At 49.3% G+C, this 24,145-nt stretch overlaps 1 protein-coding gene and 1 long non-coding RNA gene across 8 annotated transcripts in view; one reads left to right on the top strand and one right to left on the bottom strand.

Annotated features, from left to right (window-relative positions):
* The window catches only part of LOC119563792, an 87,204-nt gene that overhangs the window by 47,035 nt on the left and 16,024 nt on the right, over positions 1 to 24,145 (top strand). For 4 of the 5 annotated variants that reach the window (XR_005222404.2, XR_005222400.1, XR_005222401.2 and 1 more), the window contains exons 5-6: positions 15,012 to 15,113; positions 22,349 to 22,437. This is a non-coding gene — a long non-coding RNA (uncharacterized LOC119563792). Of the gene's footprint in view, positions 1 to 14,062; positions 14,312 to 15,011; positions 15,114 to 22,348; positions 22,438 to 24,145 lie in introns of all 5 variants that reach the window. The other variant, XR_005222403.1, reaches the window with a different exon arrangement.
* TTC28 (tetratricopeptide repeat domain 28) overlaps positions 1 to 24,145 on the bottom strand; it is a 496,060-nt gene that overhangs the window by 21,053 nt on the left and 450,862 nt on the right. For all 3 annotated transcript variants that reach the window (XM_043529451.1, XM_037878986.2, XM_037878987.2), the window contains 2 exons: positions 18,523 to 18,667; positions 3,558 to 3,737 (listed from right to left, as the gene is read on the bottom strand). In XM_043529451.1, the coding sequence (XP_043385386.1) occupies positions 3,558 to 3,737; positions 18,523 to 18,667 (325 nt within the window). The remainder of the gene's footprint in view (positions 1 to 3,557; positions 3,738 to 18,522; positions 18,668 to 24,145) is intronic.

The raw sequence follows: 24,145 nt of genomic DNA on the forward strand, positions 1-24,145 counted from the left end.
AAGCGTCCTGCCTCCCCCCAGGAATGTCTGGTGTGGCCAGGGCTCTGTAACAGTGAGATGGTTTTATCATTAGAACAATGCCTTGCATTTCTTTAGCCACTTCCATCCAAGCTGTACTCCTTTACATACCGGCTCCATTTGGGGGCAGGGCAGGATTACTACTTCCTTTTCTGGGGAGAGGAAATGGATCCACAGAGAATGGAAGTGACTTATCCAAGGTCACACTGGAGGTCTGTGGCAGAGCCAGCAATATTAACTAAATCTCGACTCCCAGCCTTGTGCTGAACCACAAGCCCATGCTTCCTCCTCAGTCCAGTCGCTCTGTACAGTAGTTTAATTATCCCACTATCTCCCAGTAGTTTAATTATCTAGTCTGGCATCGGTGAGCTCTGGAAATGGGGATTCCACAGGATGAAAAGGTCACTTACCTGGTACAGTAACTGGAGTTCTTAAAGATTTGTGTAATTTGGGTGCTCCATTTCATGATATGCGCACACCTGTGTGCTCTTGATTGGAAATTTTCATCAGCAGTGTCTGTGAGTCCATGCCTTGTGCCCTAGACACCCTTCTGCCCCGATCTGAGGAGAGATAGGGGGGTGGACCTGCCGCCATTCCCAATCCTTCTCAAGCATGGAAGTAGAAAGAGTCAGACTCCAAGGCAGAGGGGAGCACTCACAGGGACACACATGTCAAAGAACTTCCATTGCTACACAAGGTAAGTAACCTCTCCATCTTTGACTAATGTCCCTATGGGTGCTCTACGTTAGGAGACTTCTGAGCAGTACTTCCATCCTGGAGAAGGGTGCCAAGGAGGTGGATTCAGTTCAGACTGTAGAACAGCCTCACCAAAAGCCATGTAACTGCATCCAGAGCTGACAAGAGTGTACTCCTGGGAAAACATGAACCCAGGACCAGGTGGCTGCCCTGTCAGGATAGGTATGTTTTTCAGCAGGGCTACTGTGCTAGATTGATCCCTGGTGGAATGAGCAATGACTCTTGGAAGGGGAAGCAAGGAGTAGACATGTCAACACCTTGTCATGATGAAATACTGTATACGGTGAGTCAGCCATCAAAGCTCCAAGCTCTCCTGGCTGAGGTGACAGCTATGATGAACACAGTCTTAAGGGACAGATGAAGGTGGGAACAATTCAACATACGTTCAAAGAGGGTTTTCTCAGGGCACTGAAGACTAAGCTGAGGTCCCATGGTGGAGCTGGTTCCTTGACAGGAGGGAAGAAGTTGAAGACGACTTCGATAAACCTTGTTGTGGTTGAGTGGGTGAAAACTGAAAACTCTTCAATTAGGGGGATGAAGAGGTGTGATTGTAGCTAGATGAACTTTGATAGAACTCAATGATAATCCAGAGGTTTTTTAACTGAGCAGGTAATCGAGAATGTGTGTCAGACAAGGCTCAAGAGAAGGTATAGCTCGGTGACTGCACCAAATCTGGAAGCCCCAGGAGGGGCATGAGGGTGCCTAGGGCGCAGGTGCAGACCAGTGGACACTGCTGATGAAAATCTCCAATGAAGAGCGCATAGGCGCATGCATATCTTGATGAGGAGCACCCATAGGGACACTACTTGAAAAAGAATCCTTGTTCCACTGACTAATTGTTTTTACCATTCAGAAGTTTTTTTATCCCATTCAGCATAATTTTTTCCTGTTGACCTTGTTTATATTTGTCAGGTTATGAAATTTACGGAATCTATTATGAGCTGTTTCTGAAACAGTCAGTACAGTGAAGGGTGAATGAACCAATTCCTGCTTGTAAATCCCTTTGGGATGTTCAGGATGAAAAGTGCTTTAGAAAGGATGAAAAAAATAATTCCTCGGTTGGCAACAGTTGCAGATGACACAAAATTATGTAGATTAGTCAAGACTAGAAAAGACTGTGAGGAGCTTCAGAGGAACCTAACCAAATTAGGCAATTGGGCAGAGTTCAATTAATATTTCTTTTCTGTTTTTGGAGAGAAGCAGTATGATATATCACATGAGGATAAAATATTTTCCATTCCATTAGTAACTAGGGAGGATGTTAAATATCTCTTAGGGATAAATACTTTTAAATCAAAAGGCCCAGATACGTGCACCCAAGAGTCCTAAAAGAGTTGGCTGAGGAAATCTCTAGCCTGCTGATAATAACTTAACAAATCTTGCAATACGGGGGAAATTCAGGAACACTGGATAAGTGCTAATGTTGTGGCAATATTCAAATATGTGTAATTATAGTGTATAAGTATCTTCATGGGGAGAAAATACTAGGTACTGAAGGGATCTTTAATCTAGCAGAGAAAGGCAGAACAAGAATAACGTCTGGAAGCTGAGGCCAGACAAATTAAAATTAGAAATTAGGCTTTTTTTTTTTTTAAACAGTGAGGGTGATTAACCATTGAAACAAACTACCACGGAAGTAGTGAATTTTCCATTTCTTGATGTCTTCAGAAGTGCCTTTGTGAAGACATGCATTGGTCAAATATAAGTTATTGGGTTCAATGCAGGTGTAACTTTAACAGTCTGTGATATACAGGAAATTAGACTAGATGATTTAATGATCCCTTCTGGCCTTAAATTCTATATCTATATCTAGTGGCTGATGAAGTTCACTGCTGACAAACACTAAGTAATAAACATTGAAAGGAATCATCTGAATGATCACACATTGCTGGGCTCTAAATTAACTGTAGCTGGGTGTCACTGCAGTCAGGTCAATGGAAACCTCTGACCAACAAATGTGCTGTGGCAGTTCAAGATCAAGTACTGACCAGAGACAGATTGACTCCTGGGGAATGGGAATCCAGAATGGGAAACTCCAAGTCATACACATCAACAACAATGATAAAATCAGGCCCATCCTCCTGTTTAGACAACGATTTCACATGGCAATAATGCAGGATGTACCACAAGACTCTGTTCTGAGCAATGAGACCAAGACCTGTGGCATTCTTTGATGGTATGATGTTGGCCTTGAACTCCTCAGACTTTTGGGCTTTAAGAAGCAGAAGGTTATTACCATATATCAGTGAAAACGGTATTTCCCCAGGATTTGCTTAAAGTATCAGCTTTTACATATGTCCTTAATGTCATGAGGAATCAGTGGCCAACATCACAGGGGAACAGGCAGGGAGGCAAACATATGAGCAGATTGCTAGGATGTGATTAACTCACCAGGGAAACTCAGTTTAGGTCACTCTGTCTGCATGGGAGCTCAACACACCCAGAACCTGCAGTCTAGTTCAGAAAGAAATCCCAACCACTGCCTTGACATGATTTGTGATCTCCGTGGGGTAGGGACCGCGCCTGACTCTGCTCTGGAAAGCATCGAAGTACACTGTTGGTGCTCAGCTCATTCAGCACCAGTACCCTGGAAGTTGGTAGGTTTGTGATTTCCATTTTTGTAGCCGATGCCGCTGGAAGAGACAGCAATCCCTGCAGTTCAGCCTGGGGCCCACGCAGGGCCTGTGTGGCATGGAGCAGCTTCAGCTCTCACATGGCACGGATGGGGCCCTGCACGTCTCACCTCACAGCAGGAGCTTTGGGAGCATGGGGCTGGAGAGTACCTTGGAACTGGGGTTCAGTGACTGGATGGATGGTACTGCGATGAGGCTGAAGCGCTCGTAGAGGTACTCATTCGAGGAACTTCCTTTCAGGAGAGCGAAGGGGATAAGGTACAGTTCTCCCTCTAGAACTAGTATCAGCTGGCGATGGCGGCCAACTGGACCACTGGAATGCATCAGACCCTGAAGAGGAAAGACACACAGGCAGCTCAGTCCCCTTGTCTACACAACCAAAGAAACACTCTATGCTGAGGCCCAGCTGTAAGTGTCAGGCTTTCTAGCTCCCAGAATCAGCAAGCCTGAAACATCTGTTTTAAAACTGCTATTCAGCAGACCACATTTGACCTCAGATGCAACACCTATCACCCTGCCATGTTTGCACTGATTAACAATTCATTCATGGACAGAAGATCTCTAGCCAGATACACTGGACTGGGTTCCACTTCTTTGCTGCAAAGATCTCAGTAGGCATCTCCAGCCTTGTTGTATTATAACTATCATTCCCACTTAAATGCAAACCTTCCTATCCACCGAAGGATGCAAAGGCTCATGTTTGGTCTCTGCCTTATCACTAGTCTCCTAAGCCATTTCTGAAGCTATTTGCTGGCTCACTAATCTGGGCTTGGTCCAAAAGTTGGTCCAATAAAAAATATTACCTCTCCCACCTCGTCTCGCTAGTATCTTGGGACCAATACGGCTACAACAACACTGCATAATCTGGATTTGGTTCTTTGAAAGTTGCTAATCCCCTCTCTTGCTATGCATAAAATGACTAGCCGCCCCTCCCACCTCCACATACATTAGCCCCATGTGATCTGTATGAAAGGAACATGACCATTTATATAATTAATATTGCCACTGTTAGAGAATTGCAACAAATCTTGTACAAAATATACCATTGTAAGATGTCAATGGAAAAATTATGATTTGCTGAGTACGATTATCATGTTTGTATTCATATATCATCTTTGTATAGAAAGTTATGAATATTGACTATGTACCAGTATTTCAAATGTGTCTGCCCCTGGGGTAACTCCCACAAGGTAATTTATATCCAGTCTAGCCAGCACATTCTGAACCGACCATTCAAACTGATGGCCCATTAAAAAACACAGTGGGCCATAGAGCTTGTCCCAGCCTGGTGAGCCTTCCTGTGGACGCTTTAGCCAAAATATGGGCAATGGCTTCTCCTATGAGTCATCAAAGCATGCAAGGCTGTGTGACTTGCTCATGTGACCCTGGACTCCATCCTGTGCCTATCATTTTCAACAAACCAAGACTGAAAGCAGTCCCTCCACATGGGAGAAAGTAAAAAAAACAACTCTGAAAACGTCCATTTTGCCTCTTTTCTGCTCTGATCTCTGGACTTACACTAAAAGGAGCATATTGACTATGGACTGAGGACCTTCCAAATCTTTTGGAAGTTACCAGAGACTTTACAAGCCAGTGTTCTGTAACATCACTGCTTCAAACCAGATACAAGAACTCTGCAATGATTGTATGTATCTGATTTCCTTAACCATTTTAACTCTCTCCTTATTCTTTTCTCTTATAAATAAACCTTTAGGTATAAGATATGGCAACAGTGTGATTATTGGGTAAGGCCTAAGTTATATATTGACCTGGGTATGTGGTTGATCTTTTGAGTTCAGAAGAAACCTTTGTTTGACGAAAGTGGTTTTCAGTGGCCACTCATCATTAAGTCTAGTGTCTGGGTAGTGGGGATGCCTATGGAGACTGCAGTTTGGACTTCTTTTTAACCAGTGTGGTGAGACAGAAGTTTACTTTAGTTTCTGGGTTGGTATTGAACGTAAGAACATAAGAATGGCCCTACTGGGTCACACCAAAGTTCCATCTATCCCACTATCCTGTCTTTCGACAGTGGCCAATGCCAGGTGCCCCAGAGGGAATGAACAGAACAGGGAATCATCAAGTGATCCATCCCCTGTCGCTCATTCCCAGCTTCTGGCAAACAGAGGCTAGGGACACCAAGACACCAGAACAGACCAAGACACAAAGGGCACATACAGTCGCTGCTGCCTCTGGTCCTATTTAAGGATGCAAAAGTGAATTCCATTTTAATCTGTTTCATCATGTTTTATTGAACAAGACCAGAAACAGCACCCTAAAGTGACAGGTTTCAGAGTAACAGCCGTGTTAGTCTGTATTCGCAAAAAGAAAAGGAGTACTTGTGGCACCTTAGAGACTAACCAATTTATTTGAGCATAAGCTTTCGTGAGCTACAGCTCACTTCATCGGATGCATACTGTGGACACTGCAGAAGACATTATATACACAGAGACCATGAAACAATACCTCCTCCCACCCCACTCTCCTGCTGGTAATAGCTTATCTAAAGTGATCACTCTCCTTACAATGTGTATGATAATCAAGGTGGGCCATTTCCAGCACAAATCCAGGTTTTCTCACCCCCCCCTTTTTTTTTTCAAAAACCACACACACAAACTCACTCTCCTGCTGGTAATAGCTTATCCAAAGTGACCACTCTCCTTACAATGTGTATGAAAATCAAGGTGGGCCATTTCCAGCACAAATCCAGGTTCTCTCACCCCCCACCCCCATACACACACAAACTCACTCTCCTGCTGGTAATAGCTCATCCAAAGTGACCACTCTCCCTACAATGTGATGATAATCAAGGTGGGCCATTTCCAGCACAAATCCAGGTTTTCTCACCCCCCCCCCCCAAACTCACTCTCCTGCTGGTAATAGCTCATCCAAACTGACCACTCTCCTTACAATGTGTATGATAATCAAGGTGGGCCATTTCCAGCATAACTCCAAGTTTAACCAGAATGTCTGTGGGGGGGGGGGGGGGTTGGAAAAAACAAGGGGAAATAGGCTACCTTGCATAATGACTTAGCCACTCCCAGTCTCTATTTAAGCCTAAATTAATAGTATCCAATTTGCAAATGAATTCCAATTCAGCAGTTTCTCGCTGGAGTCTGGATTTGAAGTTTTTTTGTTGTAAGATGGTGACCTTCATGTCTGTAATTGCGTGACCAGAGAGATTGAAGTGTTCTCCGACTGTTTTATGAATGTTATAATTCTTGACATCTGATTTGTGTCCATTTATTCTTTTACGTAGAGACTGTCCAGTTTGACCAATGTACATGGCAGAGGGGCATTGCTGGCACATGATGGCATATATCACATTGGTGGATGTGCAGGTGAACGAGCCTCTGATAGTGTGGCTGATGTTATTAATCCCTGTGATGGTGTCCCCTGAATAGATATGTGGGCACAGTTGGCAACGGGCTTTGTTGCAAGGATAGGTTCCTGGGTTAGTGGTTCTGTTGTGTGGTATGTGGTTGTTGGTGAGTATTTGCTTCAGGTTGGGGGGCTGTCTGTAGGCAAGGACTGGCCTGTCTCCCAAGATTTGTGAGACTGTTGGGTCATCCTTCAGGTAGGTTGTAGATCCTTAATAATGCGTTGGAGGGGTTTTAGTTGGGGGCTGAAGGTGACGGCTAGTGGTGTTCTGTTATTTTCTTTGTTAGGCCTGTCCTGTAGTAGGTGACTTCTGGGTACTCTTCTGGCTCTATCAATCTGTTTCTTCACTTCCGCAGGTGGGTATTGTAGTTGTAAGAATGCTTGATAGAGATCTTGTAAGTGTTTGTCTCTGTCTGAGGGGTTGGAGCAAATGTGGCTGTATCGCAGAGCTTGGCTGTAGACGATGGATTGTGTGGTGTGGTCAGGGTGAAAGCTGGAGGCATGTAGGTAGGAATAGCGGTCAGTAGGTTTCCGGTATAGGGTGGTGTTTATGTGACCATTGTTTATTAGCACTGTAGTGTCCAGGAAGTGGATCTCTTGTGTGGACTGGACCAGGCTGAGGTTGATGGTGGGATGGAAATTGTTGAAATCATGGTGGAATTCCTCAAGGGCTTCTTTTCCATGGGTCCAGATGATGAAGATGTCATCAATGTAGCGCACGTAGAGTAGGGGCGTTAGGGGACGAGAGCTGAGGAAGCGTTGTTCTAAATCAGCCATAAAAATGTTGGCATACTGTGGGGCCATGCGGGTACCCATAGCAGTGCCACTGATCTGAAGGTATACATTGTCCCCAAATGTAAAATAGTTATGGGTAAGGACAAAGTCACAAAGTTCAGCCACCAGGTTAGCCGTGACATTATCGGGGACAGTGTTCTTGACGGCTTGTAGTCCATCTTTGTGTGGAATGTTGGTGTAGAGGGCTTCTACATCCATAGTGGCCAGGATGGTGTTATCAGGAAGATCACCGATGGATTGTAGTTTCCTCAGGAAGTCAGTGGTGTCTCAAAGGTAGCTGGGAGTGCTGGTAGCATAGGGCCTGAAGAGGGAGTCTACATAGCCAGACAATCCTGCTGTCAGGGTGCCAATGCCTGAGATGATGGGGCGCCCAGGATTTCCAGGTTTATGGATTTTGGGTAGTAGACAGAATATCCCAGGTCGGGGCTCCAGGGGTGTGTCTGTGCGGATTTGATCTTGTGCTTTTTCAGGGAGTTTCTTGAGCAAATGCTGTAGTTTCTTTTGGTAACTCTCAGTGGGATCAGAGGGTAATGGCTTGTAGAAAGTGGTGTTGGAGAGCTGCCGAGCAGCCTCTTGTTCATATTCCGACCTATTCATGATGACGACAGCACCTCCTTTGTCAGCCTTTTTGATTATGATGTCAGAGTTGTTTCTGAGGCTGTGGATGGCATTGTGTTCTGCACGGCTGAGGTTATGGGGCAAGCAATGCTGCTTCTCCACAATTTCAGCCCGTGCACGTTGGCGGACGCACTCTATATAGAAGTCCAGTCTGCTGTTTCGACCTTCAGGAGGAGTCCACCTAGAATCCTTCTTTTTGTAATGTTGGTAGGGAGGCCTCTGTGGATTAGTATATACATACTAATCATACACATTGTAAGGAGAGTGGTCAGTTTGGATGAGCTATTAGCAGCAGGAGAGTGAGTTTGTGTGTGTGTGTGGGGGTGTGTGTGTGAGAAAACCTGGATTTGTGCTGGAAATGGCCCACCTTGATTATCATGCACATTGTAGGGAAAGTGGTCACTTTGGATAAGCTATTACCAGCAGAAGAGTGAGTTTGTGTGTGTGTGTTTTTGTGTGTGTGTGGGGGGGGGGGGGATGGGGGGTGAGAAAACCTGGATTTGTGCTGGAAATGGCCCACCTTGATTATCATACACATTGTAAAGAGAGTGGTCACTTTGGATGGGCTATTACCAGCAGGAGACTGAGTTTGTGGGGGGGGGGGGGGGGGGCGGAGGGTGAGAAAACCTGGATTTGTGCTGGAAATGGCCCAACTTGATTGTCATACACATTGTAAGGAGAGTGATCACTTTAGATAAGCTATTACCAGCAGGAGAGTGGGGTGGGAGGAGGTATTGTTTCATGGTCTCTGTGTATATAATGTCTTCTGCAGTTTCCACAGTATGCATCCGATGAAGTGAGCTGTAGCTCACGAAAGCTCATGCTCAAATAAATTGGTTAGTCTCTAAGGTGCCACAAGTACTCCTTTTCTTTTTACCCTAAAGTGAAGAGCTCTGTAGATCACATACAGCTTGGAACAAGAAGCACTGAAACAGCATCAACACCAAACAAACCAAAAGCAGCAAAACTAATCTCAACCACAAAACGGAAAACAAATTGCTGAGCAAACAGATGCCTCAATGTTAGAGCAGCAGGTTTAGTGCGGGCCTTTAAATCGACATTTCATTTAAACTTGAGGCCTTTAGCACATGCCCAGAGAGGACTTAGCTTCAACTTGACCTGGTTTTGGAATTAACCAGGTCAACATGTGTTGCTGCATTTCCCTTGAGACCTCTTGTTCCCCAGCGTGAGCCAGGTGTTCCATAGTCACTGGCAGGATGGAGACCAGGGCTCAGCACTCTGGGCTGTAATTTCTTTTGAGTGACACCATTTAAGCTGCCATCAGACATGGCAAACATCTGTTTTGACAGGAAAAAGACAGCTACTCATGCTGCTCAGCAAATGAAGATAAAACTGGCCCACTCCGTTCGGAGTGGGATTCTGAATTACACTCCAAGCGCTCCGAACATTTCTTCCGAATAAAAATCCTGGCTCCAGCACGGGCAGCACTAGACATGGCTCTCTCAAACATTTTGACCGGTATTGTGAAGGTAACAACCTAGATAACCTCTCTGGCTCCAGACAGACACATTGTTCTTGGGAGAAGTGACACTCACATTCTGCCTCTCTCTCACATTATTGACCTACCTTGCCCCTTTTTAGATTCCTTGATTTAGAGCCAATTTCATTCTCTCATTCCCACTGAACTGGAGGCTGCAGGATCTCCTTTCTGGAAGTGTCTCTTTCCCCTGTCCAAACAGTTCACGGCCTGACTTGTCAAATGAGAAAACAAACCCCTTTGAATAAAAAGGGGTCAGAAAGCAGCAGCAGTGACTGGGCCTGCATGTGCTGAGTAACCAGGGAACCGGGAGGGAACGGACTGGATGTGTGTACATTAGGACAGAGAGAGACTGGGTGCATTTTATTGCTTCTGCCAAGTTCTCCTCAAACAGCTCGGATGATACATCTCTGTCCTGACCCACAGCTCCCTCATCCCAGGCCTTGGCCTCTTCTGAGCAGAGATTTCAAGTCATGACATGCAGCAGTTTTTAATGTTGATAGCTGTACCTCAGATTGAGACCCACTGATCTCACTTCACTGATGACTTGAAAAGTAACAGGATTCTCCTGTGGGATTCTCTAAGCTTAGCACACAGACCACAGCAAAAACAGAGCAACATTAATAAGGGTCTTAAATTCCCTCTGGCCGCCACCCACTGATGGACGCTGAGGCAACACCTAAGGAAGGGTCAGACACAAAGGAGGCAGGCTAGACACACAGGTAGGCGGCTAGAGAGAGAGAGAGAGAGAGAACAAGAAACATTCCCATTTGAAATGGGAATAAAACGGCAGAAGGAAAAGAAAGAGATTTTCTTTTAAGAGGAATTAAAAATAGTCACTGACCTCTTGCTGTTTTTCCTGCCCTCCTTGCAGCTCTATAGCTCACCCTGCTCCACCGATTGGAGACAAAGATACAGGGTCAGTCACTCTGACATCCAGCTGCCTCAGGAGCCTTCCTGAGAAAAATGTCCTCTCCATTCTGACATATTGTTTACAAGCACCAACAGCTCCTTGAGGGAGGCCTCCCCCTGCACACTGCCTGTGGTGAACCAGCCTGCGTGCTCTGCAGCTAAATTTACCAGCCTCTGCTCAATCTTGCCTCTCTCTGCAGAGACCAAGTTGACAAGCAGTAGCTTCCCACCAGGGGGTTGTTGTTTTCCAGAAATGTTTTTTTTATATATTCCGTTTGACTTACTGCTCCGGGAGCTTTAGCTGCAGGCAACATAATGAGACTATCTAAGCCATAGTGACATGTGCCTAGCAGAATTTTCCATTTGTATGGGAAACCCCCAGGGTTTAATATTTTTTCATGTTAGCTGCATGTGTGTTAGGGAAACAGAAATAAAATTATGAGGCACATTTGCATTTCACATACCTCCAAGAGCTATTTTCAGGAGTGAGTTTAAACAAAAAGAAGCTGTTCAATGAAAGCAATGGATGCAAGGTTTGAAGTGCAAAGCATGGGATCCCATGCTCTGCATCAGGCCAAGGACATGGGCACCACTGGCAGCCATGGGGTTCCAGGTCCCACACATGATGGTCGCTGTAAAGGCCACATAATTGTTTGCCTTTGTGATCGACAAATTGCTGGGCACCAGCAGTGGGGTCAGCCACTAAACTGCCAACAAGCTGCTGGTCTGGGTGGTCCCTCTTCTTAGCAGTCACTGCGCTATGGACACTAGTGAGGGGACTGGATATCTGGGCAGAGACGGAGCTGCCATTTGCTGAGGTGATGCATATATGGTCTGCCACTTCTGTCCATCCCCACATATGATTAGTTATTGTAATGCTGGGCAGCAGGCTCTCCGAGGCTTTATCTACAGCCCCTAACACCAGGGACAGCAGCCACAGGGTACCTCGAGTCAGTCTCACAAAATCACAACACAGGGCCCAGCCGTGTTGCTCCTCAGGCTGGAGGGAGATAGCAGGTGCCAAGAACACCTGGAGATCCACTCCCAGCCTAGCCCTAGTCCTTTGGACAAAGGCTGAAGTACAGCTCCCAGATTTAGCTTATTCCAGGACCTTGCAGAAGCCAGCACAGAAAGCCTGCTCAGCAAATGGCTCCTCTCAGAGCTCTCTGACTGTTAGGAGCCTTGCACTAGAATCATCACCAGTAACGTTACTCCCCTCCCTGAAAGCAGGTGCCGCCTTCCTAATTGTAGCCCACAGGGCTAGCTTGCCTTCATTATATTCACTGCCTTGCCTTCATTATATTCTGTTTGCATTATGTTCAGCAGTAATGCAAGGAATCTACAGGCCTGTACCCTGTGAGACATTACCTCCAGCAGTTAGCACAAAGCTTGGGGCCCATGAATTCTGGCACAGACAAATGATTTAATGGTCACCCCTGAGTTTTGGGAACTGAAAATAAAGTGTGCAAGGGGGATTTTGACCATAATGACACCTGCCAACCACAGAAATATGAGTAAACATCCCGATATGACTAACCACAAGAGAGCTATGGCAACGAATTGATGTATATGAGAATAAGTTGAGATCACTGATATACTAACCTATAGGAGAAGGACACTCCAGCATTAGTAAAGTGAGGAAATACAAATAAAGAAGAGAGGAGAAACCCCTAGTGAATATGCATTAGACATGGTGGCATCAGCATAACATATTATAAAAGTTGCATCCCAGCCTACGGGCAGTAGGAGAAAGATGTAGCCCCTGGGAGGTGCCAGAACAACGGCCACTGATGATGAGAGGGAAGGTGATGGTGATGTGGAAGATGATGGCTAACATTTCAGGTTGTTCTACAGGAGATGGTGTGAGTATACGATGTGCAGATGTACATTCTGTGGTATCTCTGTTTATCTTCCTGAGTTGGGGTGTTTGTGACTGAGATAAATGTGTTAATAAAGTATCTGTAAATACAGAAGAGCTCCTACAGAGTGTGTGTTGCTGCTGTGCACATAATAATTTGAATAATACTGGGCCTGATCTTGGGACAAATACCTCCCAACCCTCGAAGTGATAACTGGGAATTCTTAAGTAATCAATGTAATTATTACATCATCTATAGATCAGGCTACAGAATCCTGGCCATGTTCTCTAGGATTTTCATGCATTGTTACGGAGGTACAGATGAGCTTAAATTGGCAGACACTGGGTCCAGGCTCATGGCAGTTACATCTCCAGCTGTGAAAGACTTTGTTCAGGCAGGACCAATGTGCCAAAAAAGCCACTCTCTCTAAAATAATGCTGTATCCCAGAGGCTCCCTGGGGTGGCTGGGAATTGTTTCTCTTCTCATACGGCCAGCATTGTGGTCCAGCACAATCACGTGTCTGTTCTCCCTGCTGTCCCAGCTTTAGAAAAGAGCATTAATGTCTGAAAAATTATCCTCATCTTGTCTGCTTAGAGACTCAAGAAGGGAGAGTTAGACTCTGTATTTGTCCTGTTGAGTTATTGTTTTGTGACACTGGACCCTGCTTGAGGATCTCAGACATCAGGTGGTCTGACGTTCTGGGTATGATATAACACTTTGCTCCTGGTAAAGTCTGCTATTAATTAATTACAAACTAGCTATATAAAGAATAAACTCCACAGTTCAGACATTCCTTCCCTCTCTGTCCTGCTGCCATGGAACCAGATCCACACCTCCCTAAGGAACTTGGAATAACTGGAATCACAGGAAAAGTAAACGACTTTGATAATCAAATACAACTTGATACAGAGACTTCCTGTGGACCACAGATGCCAGTGGACATTTTAAGGCGCCTGAATTGCAAAGGATCGGCAGCTGACCACAGTGAACGGATAGTCTGGTCTCTAGATGTCAGACAGAAATGAGAAATCTCTGGTGACACCTAAATCCAAACCGTTGACACCTTCTCACAAGACCTGATGGTGGCAGTGCTGGCTGCTTGGGCAGCTCTCCAGAAATGCTGTTTGGGTCTTGGGAAATCTCATAGGGAGTTCTTATCATTACTGTATATCAGACAGACAGCTTGCCAGAAATCATCTTCCCACCCCTGCCTAATCACTCCTGAGTCTGCGCTCACCTCACCACAAGTATCTCAACCAGGGGCAAACCAGAAGCCTGGAGGCAGCCCCAAGCTCCTGCTCTTCCCCTGCAGGTTGACTGGAAAGGAGCAGGACATCTGAGCAGCACGCAGATGCCACAGCAACTGAAAAATGTTAGAGAGGCACAGGGTGGGTGTTCCCAAGGCTGTCACCCTCTAGCTGAACAGGCTGCAGCAGAGCCAGAGAAGCCACTCCAGAGTTGATGTTCAGGTAGGTTAGCAGTGACCCCAGCGATCTGGAAACTCAGCAGGTCCCCACTGCTGCTCCTTGTAGCCTATTGTCTGTCGTCAGCATTGCAGGTGCAAATGGCTCTCCATCTCCTTTTGCACCCACAGTGGTTCCCTTGCAAGTTTTCTGATGTGGCAGCTTTAGAACCGAAGCCCTTTCTCCTGTGAGGATCAGACTGGAGCTGATATAATGCTTCATGATGGCTGATGTATGCGACTATACTATGTACTTCTTAAAGATAAGTCCAAGTGTGGCTGCCTTCCTGACAGCAAAGGACAGCATGTTTCAAGGAAGCCGCCAAGGCAGCGCTTTCCCCTTAAGCAAAAATTAAATCAAATAGCGGCGTAACGCCTAAGGTAAAGTATTATTCCATTCCGCTTTCCAGATTCTCTGACCCAGGCCCTTAACAACATCACAGCTGCTAAACAAAGACAGTTGTTCAAATAATTATGAGCACTGCATAAAGGGGCTAATCTCTTTAGTCTTGAAGTGTCTGTGATTTATAATGTCAGACTTTTATTTTCAATATTTTTATTGAAAGGCTGAAAACACAAGTCTATATTCTGTCTAGGAAACCTGCAGCCACCTTCCCAGGTCAGCTCACTTTGACAGTGCAGCACTTCCCCCTACTGGACAGAATCATGTAGCCGCTGCAGAGGGAAATACGGGTACCAGCTAGTACAGCTATCTCTCTGGCTTTCATATAAGGTGGGAGAATTAAGACCTGTAGGAAAATGGGGAAGGGGAATTCTGACATTCACAGGCTCCCTGCATCTCTTAGGGAAGAGGTGTCACTACTCTGAGTAACAAAAATACAACAATTAAATCCCTCCCCCAAGAGAAGTCAGGAATGTAGGCGAGATGACAGTGCCCCTCATTAACTCTTCCTGCAGCGAACCCCCAAAGCTTGTGCAGTCTGTCACTCTCAGCTACTGCCCCCCTCCTGTACTATGCAGAATCACTGCAGACTTTCCTAATGCCTCAGCACAATTCCAGCTGGCAGATAAACCCAGACGTCTTGTCTCTGATAATACATTGTTGTAAAATTGTTCTCAGCTCTTTAGGTCACTGTGATTCTGTCACATCTCAACACCCCACAGCAAACATCTCAGCAGGCACCTGAAGTCACTCCCTGTCTACAGCGGTGGTGTGTGAGTGGTAAGTGCAGTCCTCTTCTTGCGCGATTTCTCTCCTATGCGCAGAAGCTCTGCCTTGTCCACACACCGCATTCCCTGCGGGTCTCTCGCACACGGCGCTGCTCCCATGCACCCCACATTGTCTGGGCCCTTTAACAGCACGTGGCTGGAGCAATGAGGCCACATGGTCTGGTTCTTCTCCTTGTCAGCTCTCTCCTGTTCTCCCCACTGCTCACCAGCAGCTCTCCCTGCAGTGTACACTCAAGATCAGCCTGACAAGAGTGCCCAGAAACCTCACGCCTCCAGGTGCCCCAAACCACCAGAGCTATATCCTGTCTGAGCTCCAGCACAGCCAGCAACCCAACCTGCGCTGTTGCGGTTCAAATACAAGACAGGACAAGCTTTAAGCAAGCAAGCAGGCTGGTCTGCCGATGGGCTGGTCTGCCTATCAGCTTTTCCACCCTCTCCTTTATTTCTCTCTCTCCCCCCGCGCATTACATACTCCAACAGATAAAAGGAATACACTGGCTTTGTTTAATATCCTTATTTACCAATATCTATCTACCGCATTCCTTGCTCTCGGGCCTTGAGCCCAGTCCTGGGAGGCTTCCCACGCTTCATGTCATCTGGGCGAGATTCCAAGGTTCATGCCCTTGAGAGGAGCCGTGTGTGCACTGCTCCTACACAACACTCCGGGTGTGCCCTGAATGTTGCCAAGTGCATGAACCCTGTATGAATGCTACACTGCGCCCAGCAGCCTCCCGTCACAGCCTGCGCCTAGGGCCCTGGGAAGCACTTTCCTACTGACTATGCCAGGCTCTTGTTGTAACACAGCATTGCGGGATGGGTGGGAAACGGAGAGGAGGACAAGGCTTTCGGGTCTACTCAGACTCACATCATTCAATATACAGAAGCCTAAGGAAACCTGGGGTGAAAACACCCTTCACATGGCCGTGCAGTGGAGAAGCAGGCTCTGGGGATTCACTGACTCCGTCTGCACGTTGTTTAACAGCAGTAAAAGGAAATGAGAACGACCTTGTGAGGATATAACTTACATGGCTTTGCAATAGATGTGGAGTATAAATCAGGACAAGCTAGTATGGACTCAGTAAGCCTCTAGTTAGAATGCTCTCTGCAGCTCTGGTCACCTCTTGTTCGGAAGGACAGAGCTGAGATTGAGACGGCAGGGCAGGGGACAGCCAGGTTTGGGCTGGAGTTCGGGGAAAGGAATCAGCCTTGGCCTCTCTCAACCTTGAGGAAGGGAATTCTGCAGGATCTAATGAGGGTGCAGGAGGAGCATCAGAAAGGCAAGTTGCAGAAAGGCTGTGGAGCCACCTTAGAGTCAGTCCTGGAAAGTACAAGGTCAGCAGGCTGACGGGCAGGAGTTAACAGCTGCAACTGGCAAGGAGTCAGCAATTCCACGCTGGTGTACTCCAGGGCTCTGCAAACAGTAGCTATCCAACTGCACAGCCCAGGAGAGGGGTAAGGGAACATCCTTACTATGCAGGTTATCATTTATGTTTGAGGCAGTGCCTAGACCTACCCATCAGGATGGGTGTGATACAAACACAGAGTAAGGCATGGGCTCTGCCCCAAAGAGCTTATAGGCCAAATATACAAAAAGCAGGCAAAGGGAGAGCAAAGATCCCGCACACGTGCAAAGAGGCCAGGGAGTGACTAGCAAAAGGCTTCTTTATTTCAGCCTTCTTTTACCCCTGGCCTGCTTGCTACACATTCCGCATTTAACCTTGGGTGTCGACTCTCGTTGATCACTAACTCGAGCATTTTCAGAGTTTGAAAAGGGTTGGAAACCAGAGGCCCAGAGAGGGGACATGACTTGCCCCTGGTCACTCAGCAAGTCGCTGGTAGAGCTGGGATTGGAATCCCAGCCCCCGGACTCCTCACCCAGAGTTCAGGCACTAGCCCAAGTGGTGTCAGAGATCTGGTTAGTCTGGTAGGATTCCCTTCCACACCAACGGGTTGAATTCTCTTCGCATCCACTCCATGCGATGCGCTCCTGCGTATGACCACCGTGCCACTCTGCATGCTGTGTGTGTGACGGGGTGTTCCAGGTATCAGTTCATCACATGCAAAGAATCTGAAAGGTGTCACATGCAGCAACCAACCCCTCTGCATGAGACACTCCACACATCCCATACCTGCTGCATGGGACACCCTGCCACAGAGCACCCTGTCTCTGAAAAGATGCAGCAGAAATTCACAGACTCAGAGATGGGCAGCAAAAATATTAAAAGCCCTGGAGAGGCTCTCTGATAAAAACACAACATGGGGGAAAGCTGAGGAATCTAATAAGATAGTAATAGTCAGACCCTCTCCCGCCCCCTGCGGAGACAAGCTGCCTGGGAGTGCTCTGCGCAGGATGTTCAGTCAGTCAGAGCTCAGCAGATGTCACACTTATCAGCATCCTTAGAAAGGGACGTGGGGACCCTCCTGGGATCTCACTGAGGGAGCCAGGGCTGAATTCAACCTGCAGCTACTCCATTCTGCGGATCACCCTGTAGCCAGACTGCCCCCTTTTTCAGATCTCATCTCCTCGCCCAGCCCCTCTTCTGGTGGGTCAAGAAAAATGTTTCACTCTGCACCCAGGGGCAGGCCATGCCCATGGCCGAAGACCCACCGGCACAGACCAAGATGAGTCAAACACGTGGGAATCCTACATGGAAACCCACAGGCACAACCCCCCACCCTCAGCATTTCAGACAGCGCCCCAGCCTGGGATAAGTGAACACATTAATGCAGCTGCACTAGCAGCCCCAGGTAGTGGAAAGTACAGAGAAGAGTTGGGCAGAGGGCTCTTTTATCGCTGTATGCGGGAACATATACACCGGCAGGGTTTGAGTTCTGTCTGGTAACAAGTCACAGGAGGAGGTAACAGTGAATGGTCCTGGGCTGAGAGCCTGGGACACTGAGGCAGTCTTTATCCTAAGAATGGATACAGCATAGGCATTACCAGGGCAAGCTTCCTCACCAACGTGCCACTCCCTGAGATCCCTGTCCTAGAGGGATCTCCTTGGGAGTGAGAAGAGAGTTCACTCTTTATGAAACAGTCCACCCTTGGCCTCTCTGCTAAGGCTACCAAGTGGTGATGCTGGACATATGGACATGTCTCCCACTTGGAACTGGACTGAGATCCACCAAACTCATTTCACGTAGGGTCCACTGAACAGCCACCCATTGGAAGTACTTGCAGTCGCTATTCCTCTCCTGGATTCAATCCAGCAATGCTCCGTACTATCAACTCCCTGAGCTATCCAGTCACCCAGCTGGGCCACACTAGAACCAGGCACCCACCAGGGAAAGGTTCTGTGCTTCGTTTCCAGGCCTTGAGTTATCTAGCCTCTTCCTTTCCAAGCCCCAAAAAGTTTTGGTAAGTTGGACTCTGCAACTTTTGCCTGTACCAAGGCACTTACCCCTTCCATGGGCCCTATCAACAGGTCATAGAGCGCACGTAGCGGGGGTTTGGAGAAGGTGCTCTGCCTCCTGGGAAGAGAGGATGTTCCATCCTTAGCAGGACACATGGTGCTGCTGAACAGACTGGTCATGCTCTGACAGCTCCTGTGGATAGAAGGAAAGCGAGAGGTTAACTGGAAACGTGTGGAGATCTGAAGTGGATTGCCCTGGCATAACCTTAGCTGCCCAGAAGCCAGTCCCCAGGCCTGCCCAGGAAAGGCTGGTATTCCAGGAGCAGCTTTCCTCCCTGGTTTGATTATCCCATTCAGTTGCACACCACACAGAACAATGAGAGAAATCGCAGGGTGAACCAGCTGCAGACAACAGCTTACATTTCTATGGAGTTTCTCTACAGAATCAAATGTCCCAAAGTGCTGTTCAAAGCACTTAATTACATACTTGTGTGCAGCGATTGTGTGCAGGCGAACGTGAGACCCATTAAGACTTGCCTGCAGCCGCAGGAACATTTACATTGGCGCTAGGCACCAATTAATCTGAGATGGCATCAAAAGGCAAACATGACAAAGGGAGCGCTGGGCAGACACCTGTGCTTGCTGCCCTTAGTCGGCATGGTCCCATACAGAGGAAAGCCTCCCTGAGGGAGCCCAGCTCCCTCCCCTTGGGCTGGGAGCCAGCAAGCTGCTGAATTGGAGCTACAGCCTCTGTTAGACACAGCTGCGTCCTTCAGCTGCAAGAGTGACCCTGAGAATGCCCAACATCCCCCTAAACCCAAGCGGACAGCACTGGGCCCAGGGTAAGTCCTGTGCACCTACGGCCACAAGCATCACACAGCATTTCTCCGTCAGGCCCAGTCAGAGCACTGGAATCTGACCTGAAACAGCCGCAGGATACACACACACACACACACGCTAACTAACAGCAGACCATGCATCCGATGAAGTGAGCTGTAGCTCACGAAAACTTATGCTCAGATAAATTGGTTAGTCTCTAAGGTGCCACAAGTACTCCTTTTCTTTTTGCGAATACAGACTAACACGGCTGCTACTCTGAAAGCAGACCAGAGGGAATCAGGTGCTCTGGGACCCAGCCCTAGTGCCGGCAGGAGGGAGCAGACGCTGGACATGGGCGTCCCAGGGATCAGCGAGTGGCCCCTCTCACACCTCTTACCCAAGCACTTTTCAGGGGGGAGTTCAGAGCTCGGCCTCCCAACCCCAGCACTTAAGACTCCAGCCTGCCTCACTGCAGCTTCCTCCTTAAGTGAGTGCAGGACAAAAACTCACCAGAGACAAGGCTGCCGATCAATCCATGGCCCTGCAGGTTCGTCTCCTGGCTGGTGTTCCATCTTTGCCACTTCATTTCGTTGCTGGGAGCTACTCTGCTCCCTTGTTCCTATTCCCAGTTCACAAACTGCTGCTTCTCCCAGCCTTCGCCTGGACATTTAGAGCTGCTCCCTCTGCGCTAGCCGACACAGAGGTTCATTGCTGAGGTCCAGACGTGAGCACTGCTACTGCCACTGTACAGTGCCAAATGCCAGCACCCAAAGCTGTGCCCCCACAATGCCCCAGTGCCACTGCACCGAACCCTTCTCCCAGACCTGGCCCAAGAGGGGCTGCTGGGCTGGATTCCTGCCAGCCCCTTCTACACTCAGCAAAGGGTCAGTCGCCTCTAGTGCTGTTCTGAGTTGGCTTTCTCTGAGCATGCGGTGACCTCCAGCAGGCTGCAGCCTGACACGATCCTCTGTGCCACTCAGACTCACAATCCGGGGCCATTCTCTGCTTCTCCCCAGCCTGCCGGGCTCTTTCCTGCACAACATGTACTGCAGTATTGAAAGTGAGACCCACCCCACTGTCCAACAGCTCCTGCAGTTATCCAGGCCCTAGCCATCTCCTGCCTTCTGGCCCCCCAGAACTCAGCCCACCTCAGCACATCACTCTCCTACTGAGCCCTTCACCATCTTCCCTTTGTACCCTGAATCCAGTTCAAGATCCTCGTCTTTGTGGCCCCCCCAACTCCACCTGGATGGCATCTCTCCTCTCCCTGGGCCTCTTCACTCCAGCTGCACTGTTCCCGCAGTGCCCTTCCCCAGCTCCCATCACTGTGGACAGAACAGCCTCCCAGCATCAGCGTGCCAGGCCCCATCCACTCCTCATCACATCCCCCTCGTGGGTGAGGTTCCCCGCCCTTGGCTGCCCTCTCCTCCCCAGTATCAGCAGAAGGAAGGAAGTGGAATTAAAAGTAACTGCCAGGGCCCCTGATGCCCAGCGGCTGGTCTGGGTGCAATAACTGGACTATGAGCTCCTTAGCGGGATGTGAGCTCTGCCTGGGCCCTTACAGCACCCAACAAAGAACAAGAAGGATGTTTTGAACCATCAGGTCCTGGCCAGGCCAGCTGGAGTCCGAGGAAGGTGTTTAAGCCAAGCGTGCGGCTCTCCCTTCCAGGCACAGCCCAGAGCCACGTCTGCCTGTGCTGGCCATCAGCACCTGCAGCACCCACCTAGACCTCGGTCACGGGGAGCCAAGCCGAGCATGAACCATCCCCTTGATGGAGTTCTGAGTGACCCTGCCTGGCGCAGCGAGTTACGACCCCAGCGAGAGGCGCCCTCTCCCTCTCCTGCTGGCGTTCCCACGCTGCTCAGTGCTGAGACCCCGGGGCCGGACTCAACCTCCCCTGCACACGCTGTACGGGCACAGGGCCCCTCCTCCAAACAACCCCTCCCCCCACGTGCTGCTTGGGCACAGGGCCCCTCTGCAGAACAACCCCCCCACCCGCTGTACGGGCACATGGCCCCTCCGCCAACCCCCTCCTCCCACGTGCACACAGCCCCTCCGCCAAACAACACCCTCCCCCCATGTGCTGTACGGGCACAGGGCCCCTCTGCCAAACAACCCCCCCACCCCCCCATGTGCTGTACGGGCACATGGCCCCTCCACCAACCCCCGCCAACCCCCTCCCCCCATGTGCACACGGCCCCTCTGCCAAACAACCCCCCCCACCCGCTGTATGGGCACACAGCTCCTCTGCCAAACAACCCCCCCATCCCCCACCCGCTGTACGGGCACACGGCCCCTCCGCCAAACAACCCCTCCCCCCACGTGCACACGGACCCTCCGCCAAACAACCCCCCCACCCCCCCCACGTGCTGTACGGGCACAGGGCCCCTCTGCCAAACAATCCCTCCCCCCACGCGCTGCTTGGGCACAGGGCCCCTCTGCAGATCAACCCCCCCACCCGCTGTACGGGCACATGGCCCCTCCACCAACCCCCTCCTCCCACGTGCACACGGCCCCTCCGCCAAACAACCCCTCCCCCCACGTGCACACGGCCCCTCCGCCAAACAACCCCTCCCCCCACGTGCACACGGCCCCTCTGCCAAACAACCCCCCCATCCCCCCACGTGCTGTACGGGCACAGGGCCCCTCCGCCAAACAATCCCTCCCCCCACGTGCTGCTTGGGCACAGGGCCCCTCTGCAGATCAACCCCCCCACCCGCTGTACGGGCACATGGCCCCTCCGCCAACCCCCTCCTCCCACGTGCACACAGCCCCTCCGCCAAACAACCCCCTCCCCCCACGTGCTGTACGGGCACAGGGCCCCTCTGCCAAACAACCCCCCCACCCCCCCATGTGCTGTACGGGCACATGGCCCCTCCACCAACCCCCGCCAACCCCCTCCCCCCATGTGCACACGGCCCCTCTGCCAAACAACCCCCGCCAACCCCCTCATGTGCTGCATGGGCACATGGCCCCTCCACCAAACAACCCCCCCCATTCCCAGGGCTGCATGTTTCTATTCCTTGTGCTGAATGTCCCCATTTCTCTGTGCAGGTCACACACACCCACAGCGCTATCAACAGATGACAGAGACAAAAGCCAGAAGTGGGAAGTACTCAGAAACCCAGGAAATCAAAGCCAAAGTAAGTTCCTAATGGACAGGCCAATCAATCCAGTGAAATACATTAACAAAGCCTCTGTTATTAGCATAGATTTTTCTTAGCAGATTATATACCCTGCCAAGGGTGAACCATGCATCCTTGGTGTGTCTTTACACTTACACACTAGGCTAGTATGCCGGTGAAGCCACAGAATCAACACGTTACACTCCTTCTGCCCCTGAGAAACACCCTCTCATCTCATTGACTCTGACTAACCGGAGGTGGATTACTGCATGGGCCCATGGGGCCATGACTGGGGGCCCTGGAAAAATCTCCCCCTGCTGTGGCCCTAGGCCTCTTGCTCCCCGCCACGATTCCAGGGCCACAGCAGAGGCACAGAGTTTCTCCAGTCTTAGGGCCGCAGTGGAGTGGGGGGAAAGGAGTGAGTGGGGGGCACGGCTGTGGGGGAAGGGGCAGAAGGGGGCAGGGCTGTGGGTGAAATAGGGGTGAGACCACAGGGGGAAGGGGGTGGGACGGGGCCACAGTTCTGGCACTGGGGGCCCCCCCGATTTGCTCCGGCCCAGGACCCCACGAGACCTTAATCCATTGCTGTGACTAACACCTCTCCCTCCCTAGCCCCCTGACTGCTATCCTGGGGCTGGCTGCACTCCATTCATGGAAGGAAGGAAGCTGCTCAGTATTAACTGCACTTTACATTCATGGCCTAAAGGGGAGATGTTTCAAATGGCAATTAGGAGCCCTAATTTAGCACCCTAAGGCTCTCTGAGCCATTGAAAACTCCCCCTACATTTTTACGAAGATGAGAGGTCTGCTTGTGCCTGGAACTGCACATGTATGCTCAGGCATCAGGACTGTGCCTGCAAGACGCTTGACTGTGTGCACAGTTCCCCATTTGCATGTGCAATTGCAACCACATACAACCACATACACAAATACAGATGCAAAACTGTGCACAGAACTGGGTCCTCAGCATTCCACAGAAAGATGATCTAATTCATCCTCGCAGCCCCTGAATGAGGGAGGGAGAGATTATTCCCATTTCTGAAAGGGCCTGAGCCATCTGATGGGACCTAACAGGAGCTATGCGTGCTCAGCACATCTGATAATCTGACTGAAGTGATTTGCGCAAGGCTGCACAATAAGTCTGTGACAGAGCTAGGACTGGCCCCAGCCCTGTGCTCGCCCCAGTGGACCAGGTTGCTCCCTGGCTCTATTGTGCTGGCTGAGAGAGCTGATCTCCCTTCATGGAATTTAACTGTTTTCACGCTTTGCAAAGTGCAGATTTTAAAATCAGTTCAGGAAATCCAAGTGATATTTCCCCAGCTCCACCCAGGCCTCAGCACTCCACTTCTACACCTCCACAGGACTGGGGTGTCCAATTGCTTCTTTGGGGTGGACGGTTGTAGACTAGAGGGCTGGAGTAATGTCCCAGCATTGCAGAAAGCAGCTATGTGCCAGCAGGTGGCACTATTATCCTCTCTCTCACCATTAAATAATTATAACAGACATTTATTACAGGCGGCTTGATTACTCTAATCAGCAAAGTCTCCATCTGAAAGGGTTTTGCAGCCAGGCAGCCTTGGATTTATCAGCTTACCACTCAGATGTTTTTTTATTAGTCCAAATCCAAAGGAGTAACATAAATTGTTCACTTTCCAAACCCTTGGAGCAGGAGGAGAACAAATTCGCACAAGGGGAGGAAGGACAAAGCTCCTTTGTGCATGACATG

Source organism: Chelonia mydas, chromosome 15 (assembly GCF_015237465.2).
Source record: "Chelonia mydas isolate rCheMyd1 chromosome 15, rCheMyd1.pri.v2, whole genome shotgun sequence".
Taxonomy (NCBI): Eukaryota; Metazoa; Chordata; order Testudines; family Cheloniidae; genus Chelonia; species Chelonia mydas.